This window comes from Pinus tabuliformis, chromosome 5_2 (assembly GCF_031772625.1).
Source record: "Pinus tabuliformis cultivar Carrire ecotype Pingquan chromosome 5_2, CPIR1, whole genome shotgun sequence".
Lineage (NCBI taxonomy): Eukaryota > Viridiplantae > Streptophyta > Pinopsida > Pinales > Pinaceae > Pinus > Pinus tabuliformis.
The window spans coordinates 771,288,580-771,296,294 of record NC_142306.1 but is presented as its reverse complement, the minus strand read 5'-3'; the positions used below and the strand labels follow the sequence as shown (position 1 = coordinate 771,296,294).

The 7,715-nt window shown below is 35.1% G+C and overlaps 1 protein-coding gene across 1 annotated transcript; it reads right to left on the bottom strand.

The window, feature by feature from the left end:
• Positions 1–3,402: 3,402 nt before the first annotated feature.
• On the bottom strand, positions 3,403–3,960 carry LOC149161550 (uncharacterized). The gene is made up of 2 exons (XM_089436119.1): positions 3,708–3,960; positions 3,403–3,581 (listed from the first exon to the last, which is right to left on the bottom strand). Exons 1-2 carry the CDS (start codon positions 3,939–3,941, stop codon positions 3,486–3,488), a joined length of 330 nt encoding a protein of 109 aa, XP_089292245.1. The 5' UTR covers positions 3,942–3,960; the 3' UTR covers positions 3,403–3,485.
• Positions 3,961–7,715: the final 3,755 nt, after the last annotated feature.

The following is a 7,715-nucleotide window of genomic DNA, read 5'->3' as shown; positions in this document are numbered from 1 at the left end:
TTTACAGAGCATAATCTATAACACCATTGGCCGGCTACCATGGAAGCAGATAATTACAATTCTTATTACTAGCAATTGCCCCCAAGGTGTGAAGAGAGGAGGCCCATAGAAATGTTAAATTGAAAGAATTGTATTTTGGTTCAAAATAATAAATATTATAATAATTCAATCATTCAAACTAAACCTAGTCAATAAATTGCCCAAAATAAAATAAATCCTTAATCAAAATTATACAAATTATTATTCTTCGTTTCTCTCAATTATTTATATAATGTCATAACTACTATAAATTATTAAAGAACTCAAGAGAACTACTGGAAGATTATTTTTTTCTTTTAACCCAATGTGTTTTTTTATTTATCATCTTTTTGATCTATCATCTATATGGTCATGTAAGTCAATCTGTTTTTATTGTTAAATAGGTGGACAACATTAAACCATGAAGCTAAGAGCTATGGCCTGCTTCTAAGTTGGTTTAGAAGGACAAGGTGTATGAAGCTAAGAGCTATGTTCCACTTCTAAGTTGGTTTAGAAGGACAAGGTGTATAAGAGCTCTGCCCTGCTTCTAAGTGTTCCCGGAATTTTATAGCTTGAGTTTTATAGCTTAGGTGTATATAGGTATTCACTCTTTTAAGGCAGTTTCATATTCAATGTTAGGCTATTTATTTTCTTGGTCTCTAAGTGTTGTTCCTCGAGATGCTTTTGGGCATAGAACATTGCCAAGGCATCTGCTGAAGGCTTTAAAACCTCCCTACTTAACGCCACAAGCTAGCTCTTAGATCAGAGGATGTAGCCCTCAAATATCTTTTTGAGCTCGTTGCCCAATGACACTTCAATAGAAACTCTATCTTTTATGCTTTAAATGCCAAATTTCAGTGGTGATTAAAAAGATTGAAAAGAAGGAAAACTACAAACTGAATACAAGAAATTACAATTAGATTTCTAGACCATGGCTTTTCCATTGGGCACATTTATCGTACATTGTAGAATCATAAGGTTAATTTCGATGAAAGAAATAGAAGAGTTAGGAGATAAACAAATACCATCAAGGACCAGAAAGGGTGGCAGTTCTTGGCACTCAAAGAAGACAGAAATGTCATAAATGCTAATGAGGATGGAGACCTTTAGCATTAGCCGATATGATAAGTATTTGCAAATAAATTCAATAGTTCTAATTTGTTCACGGGACCTTAAAGTATGCTTTAGGACCATGCAATATATGCAAAGGAATTCATCTCACCAAATAACATTTTTAATTTATGCCAAAACATGTTAAAAAAATTTGTTCTACCAAATGTGCAAAATATACACCTTCTGCCTGAATGTTATTGAAACACATCTCTTAATGGGTTTTACGTTGTGTAAGAAACATGTGGATTTTTCCTACAAGGTTCCCTATACCACCTACAAGGCCACCATCATGGTCATGACCTAGAGGTCTTAATGTTCTTGAGAATATTCTCTTTTAGTGGCCCTGCAGAGGTATCCTATCTGTTACATTTTAGGTTAGGTGAATGCCTTTTGTTGGTAAGAGAGACGAATTTAACCCACAACATACAACGGAAGAGTCCATCTTTCAGTGTGCATGGAATTTTATAGCTTGAGTGAGCCTGATAGCTAAGAACATGTGTTTCCTCCTCACAAATCATCGGGTTGAATTGGGAGGGGTAGAGTTTGTACACCTCTACAGATTAGCTATTCAAATTGTTACATGGAAGAGACCCCTTGACCCAAAAACCAAGGTGTCTCATATGTCAATTTGATGTTCAACTAGGCTGCAACCTTAAATTAGATTATTATTATAATTTATCAATTCAGTTATTTACATCTTTGCAATGGACACACTTGTGCAGTAGAAAGTAAAACTCAATATTTCCATTATTTTTGGGTGTATATAGGTATTCACTCTTTTAAGGCAGTTTTGTATTCAATGTTAGGCTATATATTTTCTTGGTTTCTAAGTGTTGTTCCTCGAGATGTTTTTGGGTAGAGAACATTGCCAAGGCATCTGTTGAAGGCTTTAAAACCTCCCTACCGAAGACCACAAGCTAGCTCTTGGATCAAAGGATGTAGCCCTCAAATATCTTTTTGAGCTGGCTGCCCAATGTCACTTCAATAGCAACTGTATCTTTTATGCTTTAAATGCCAAATTTCGGTGGTGATTAAAAAGAAAGAAAACTATAAACTGAATACAAGCAATTACAAACAGATTTCTAGACCATGGATTTTCCATTGGGCACATTTATCGTACTTTGCATAATCATAAGGTTAATTTGGATGAAAGAAAAGAAGAGTTAGGAGATAAGCAAATACTGTCAAGGACCAGAAAGGGTGGCAATTCTTGGCACTTAAATAAAACAGAAATGTCATAAATGCTAATGAGGATGGAGACCTTTAGCATTAGCAGATATGATAAGTATTTCCAAATAAATTAAACAGTTCTAATTTGTTCACGAGACCTTAAATTATGCTTCAGGACCATGCAATATATGCAAAGGAATTCATCTCACTAAATAACATTTTTAATTTATGCCAAAACATGTTAAAAAAATTTGTTCTACCAAATGTGCAGAAGATACACCTTCTGCCTGAATGTTATTGAAACACATCTCTTAATGTGTTACGTTGTGTAAGAAACATGTGGATTTTTCCTACAAGGATCGCATATCATGTGGAAACAAAATATTGTTGAAAGGATCAGTATTAGGCATGGCTGGGAAATGTTCCTATTTCATACATGTTTTAAAGGTACTATAAGACTATAATGATCTTTTAGTTACATAACGGAACACAAAATTTTACAGCCAAAGACATCCATATAATCTACACTGAATAATTCAAGAACAGTAACGTACTCGCAGAATCAAAGAAAAAGACTGTACATGTCAAATTAATTATCAGAGAATGCAAATCTGTGCGTAAATTCTGAAATAAACCTTTCATAGAGAAATCAAGTTAACAGGGATGACATCAAGAAACCCTTAGATAAATTGACAACAAATCTGTGAATAGAGCCTTAAATGACCACGGCTCCCATACTAAATTCATTAGAGAACAAGATAACATATACAGAATGTTATTAAGGGCCTCGACCCAAGAGTGGTTTCAAGAAAAACAAACAGTACAGCATAACCTGAAAGCTTATAATGGTTGTGGCCGCTTAACACGTTTTCTGGAAAGGAAATAAAAATACATATTAATCTACTGGTAAGAAATTACAACGCCCTCGGCCAGAATTAAATTACAACATTACAGTTCAGAGAGCAGGAAGCCCCTGCAGAAAGCAAAGAGCGGAGCAACCTGAGAAGCAGGTCTGCGAGGGAGCCTCGAGAGGGTATCATGAGGCATTAGGGGTGCCATCCCTCTGAGCAGCCATGTACAACCTGGCTGATAACACCCTTAGCTTCAACTGAAGCGGAGCTCAAAGAACTATACGGATGCAAAAACTTACATATGCCTAAACACTAAACACCTCGGTCCAAGGCTTACCCGGAAGGCTTTGCGCGCTGGCGTCTGCTTGAATAAGTCGAAAACAACATGGGATGATAGCTGAGGGTTCTCATACTCGAATCCGCCAAACCCTGAAAACAGAAGATAGTAAACAATTAGTGTCTCGAATTCTGGAGTTGAAGAAAAAGAAAGAAAAACGACAAACTAAAGAGAATGCTAGCTCAGAGTCTGATTCGGGAAGAAATTTGGCAGCTTACCATTAAGGAGATGACCCAGTTTTCATGGCTGACCCTCTGAGACAGGGTTTCCACTTTACACGAAGAATCGGACAGTGGAAGGAGGAGCAGAGCCCGAACAGGCGCCAAGAGCTTAGGGACCGAATGAACCATTCTCCAGCAACCTGGAATGAGTAAATCCACCAAAGAGATCCTAGCCCTTGGATCAGAGAACTGAGCGCTCCACCGTCGATGGGAGTAGGAATCCCGAGGCATCCAGCTATGGTGGGACGGCTTGCTCGTGCCACGAAGCCATGGCAGAGCCGGAGTGATTGTTAAATCTCAAATCGAACGGCCCAGAGATAAACATGCTATGGATATAGTTAAGTTCACCATATAGGATAGTCCTTGGTATTAAATGCAGGTACAGTGCATAGAGATATGCGTACCATAAAGCACGGGCTATAATGAGGCCCAGAAACCAATTACACCATTCGTAAAATAAAAAGGACTATAGCCAGATGTCGGGTAGGAAACTATGCCAGACGTCAGTAGGACAATGAAAGTCTTGACAGCTGTGTTGATACATAGCAAGGCCTATCGGCCTAATTAGTGAATTTTGATCTTTCGCGACTAATTTTATTGGAACTTAAAATTAATGATTTTATTTTGTATCCTTAAATCAAGAGGTATATTTATCTCTATTTATGAGTAACAAAGTGTTATTTTTTACTTGAATGTTATTAGTAAAGATATTAGGTTCTGGTTGGACATTATTTGCGCGGCGGAGGGGATTAAGGAGTTAAAAAAAAAACAAAAAGATTTATTTTTTCATTGAGAAGAAATTATAATGTTTATAATGTAATATAGAGAAATTAAATATTATTAGTTATTTTTATAAATATAAATAACATTTATTTATTATTTCAAAAAATATAACTAAATTATATAATCAAATATGTCATAATATAAAATTCAAACCAGATGACAGAGGATCCCACCACAGCACTTAAAATAATATATAATGCATTGATTTTTTAATTTTAATATTTTATTGAATAACCCATAATTGACTTCCTATGCATATATGAGTTCTAAATTTGTGTTCACCTGTATTCATCTTCATCCAAAGTGACTTCCTATCCACACATCAGTTTTAAATTTGTGTTCACCTGTATTCATCTTCATCCATATTTATAGCCAAGGCCCTGAGAGATAGCTTCACCACCGGCCATGGCCTTTCATTCCCCTTCGCCGCCACCAACTGATAGCTTGAATTCGCATCCCTCCTTGACGGCACCAACAACCGGAAACAAGACATATGTACCGATCATCGTTATTCTCACGGTTCTTTTGCTTGTTTTCTACTTCGTTTTGATTTTTACCAATTCCGCTGTTCCTGAACAGATCTATTCTGTTCGCCGTAGATTTTTCTCTCGACGCCGTAGATTTCCCTTGATTCCTCTCGACGCGCGCGTCGTAGAGGCTTTGCCCGTCTTCGAGTATAAAGCACAGAGCTTCAAAGAGGTGCTCGAATGCGCCATCTGTTTGTCAGAATTCCAGGAGAACGAGAAAGGTCGATTTCTACCCAATTGCGAACACAGCTTCCACGTAGATTGTATCGACATGTGGTTTCATTCGCATTTGACTTGCCCGATTTGCAGAACGGACGTTGAGCCGAAACAACGGGTAGGTAACGCGAATAACGATGAGATTTCCATTAATGTAGAATTCGTTTCTTCAGGTAATAGAGAATTTGGCATTAGCCCAGGACTCGCACAAGGGGAAACAAGCTCTCATGAAACGGAAACCGCAGAACAAATCACCATTCACGAGCGGAATGTCCTCGACGCCGAAAACCGCAATTGGTTTGCCGAGTAGGTCTCAAAGTTTCACGATTGAAACTGCGCTCCATTCATTGAAGATAATGTTAAATAGACGAGTAGAGGGTTTTCCCGGTTCCTTTAGAACATCAGGGTATCGAAACCGAGGGACAGGAACAACGTACACAGCCGTAAAGCGTAACTTTCCGGCCACCATTCTCGACAGTGCTGTTTTTTCTTTTTCTTTAATTAATATTTTTAGCTTTATAAATTGTTTTGATACACTTACGAGTATTTGTTTATAAATACTTTCTCGAAAACCACTTTGATTGATGTATAAAACTATGTTTACTCATTATTCTTATCTGAAAAAATCAAAATGCCATGATTTCTAATAGGGTTACTGGTAAAAAAAATTATTTTATTTTATAGATATTTCTTCCTTCATAAACAAACATAAGCATCGTTATCGTTATAGAATATAATGTGATGTTTTACTTGGACAAGTAATAGTAAGTAATAATTGTAAAAATCAAAATCTTAGACTAAATTAGATTTTAATATTTTGTTGATTACGTTTAAGTTTTGCATCATTAATTTATATTATAATTCTATTTGGAATTATAATAAGATATTTTTCTACTTTTAATTAATGTTTAATTTTGTTCCAGAACATTACAATATTTTGAAACTCAATATTTATGATTAATTAGTTTAGTGTGACGGTAGGGTTTTATGTTTCTATTATTTGGTGGATGAATATAAATGTCTTCTTTTTTAATGTTAGCAATTACTTCAAAAGGTGAATAGGGAGGTTCAAAAAGTGCAAAGCCAACTTCACAAGACTTCTAAATTGGAAAAGTTATATATTTTTTTTAAATAGTAATTGTTATATTAAATATAGGTTTTGGGGTGTGGTGTGAATATATCCATTACCATGAACTAGAGTATCATAGAGTTGATTGTGCATTTTAAAAATTCAATTTGTAATTTTTTTCAATTTAATAGTCAAATTGTAATAACAATAAAGGTTCATGTATTACATATAATATTGTTAATATGTAGAAGAAATTACGTAGTGAAACTTCTATTTTTGACATGCTAGATTTAATAGTCAAATTGTAATAACAATAAAGGTTCATGTACTAGATATAATATTGTTAATATGTAGAAGAGATTAAGCAGTGAAACTTCTATTTTTTGACATGCTCGATATCAAACACTTCCAACCCTTGAGAATGGCTAACACAATCAAAGCACCAAATGTGAAAGAACACCATTCAAATTATTTAAAATATATTAAAGAAAAGATCATTGTAATGATAAAGTGCTCACAACGTGAAAGAACATCATTTAAATTATTTAAAATATATTAAAGAAATATCATTGTAATGATAAAGTACTCACTTCAATAAACTAAAGAGTTGGATATTCAAGAGTGGCGATATTCGAGCATATGACAAGCTCAGATACTTTATATCAGTTGAGACATACAATATTTTTGCAAATAAAGCTTATCTTTGAAAACATAGTGGTTTTGAAGCTACTTGTCCTTAGGATTCTAAGAGCACAAAACATAGTGGTTTTGAAGTTTGTTGCCTTTAGGATTCTAAAAGCACCCATACACTCCCCATACAACCCCATATGCTTTTCATAACTCTCAGTAGTAAAGAATTCACTACCATCTCCTACAAACAAATGAATAGAGTATGCATCCGCATCAAGGATTCCACTAGAAAATCCCTGAATCAAAGAAGTCAAAGGTGATGATTTGTTGCACAGTTTAAATAAACCTTCAGTACAAATAACATATGGATCAACATAAGACAAACAAATATATCTTTCAATTTCACCACCAATGATAGAGAACATATCAAGTAGAAAGGAAATTTTGAATGTGTTGATATTAGTTTAAGAAGCACTGTTAGAAAATGGGAGAAGATCCCTTTTCTTATTACTTGTTGAATTCCTTTCCATTGGTTTTGTGTAGGATCTATAGAAGTGAGATTATGTGCACATGCATGAAGGATAAATGTAGCTCCAATTGGAGTTGCTTGTATATCTTCAAGCATACATGTTCAGAGTACAGAAAGAAAAATTAAATATTGTCTACCAAGAAAACTTGTGCAAGCACTTGATGCACAGACACAAGATACATGCAATGATGACACAAGATACAAAATGGGCAACGATAAGATACTATGAAGGTACGTACTTGAATTTGAAC

What these genes read in the sequence shown, in the direction of transcription:
- LOC149161550 (XM_089436119.1), bottom strand. Translation starts at nt 3,941, where the DNA reads ATGCCTCGGGATTCCTACTCCCATCGACGGTGGAGCGCTCAGTTCTCT. An exon ending in ACTGGGTCATCTCCTTAATG is followed by an intron (nt 3,582 to 3,707) that starts GTAAGCTGCCAA and finishes TTCTGTTTTCAG; the next exon opens with GGTTTGGCGGATTCGAGTAT.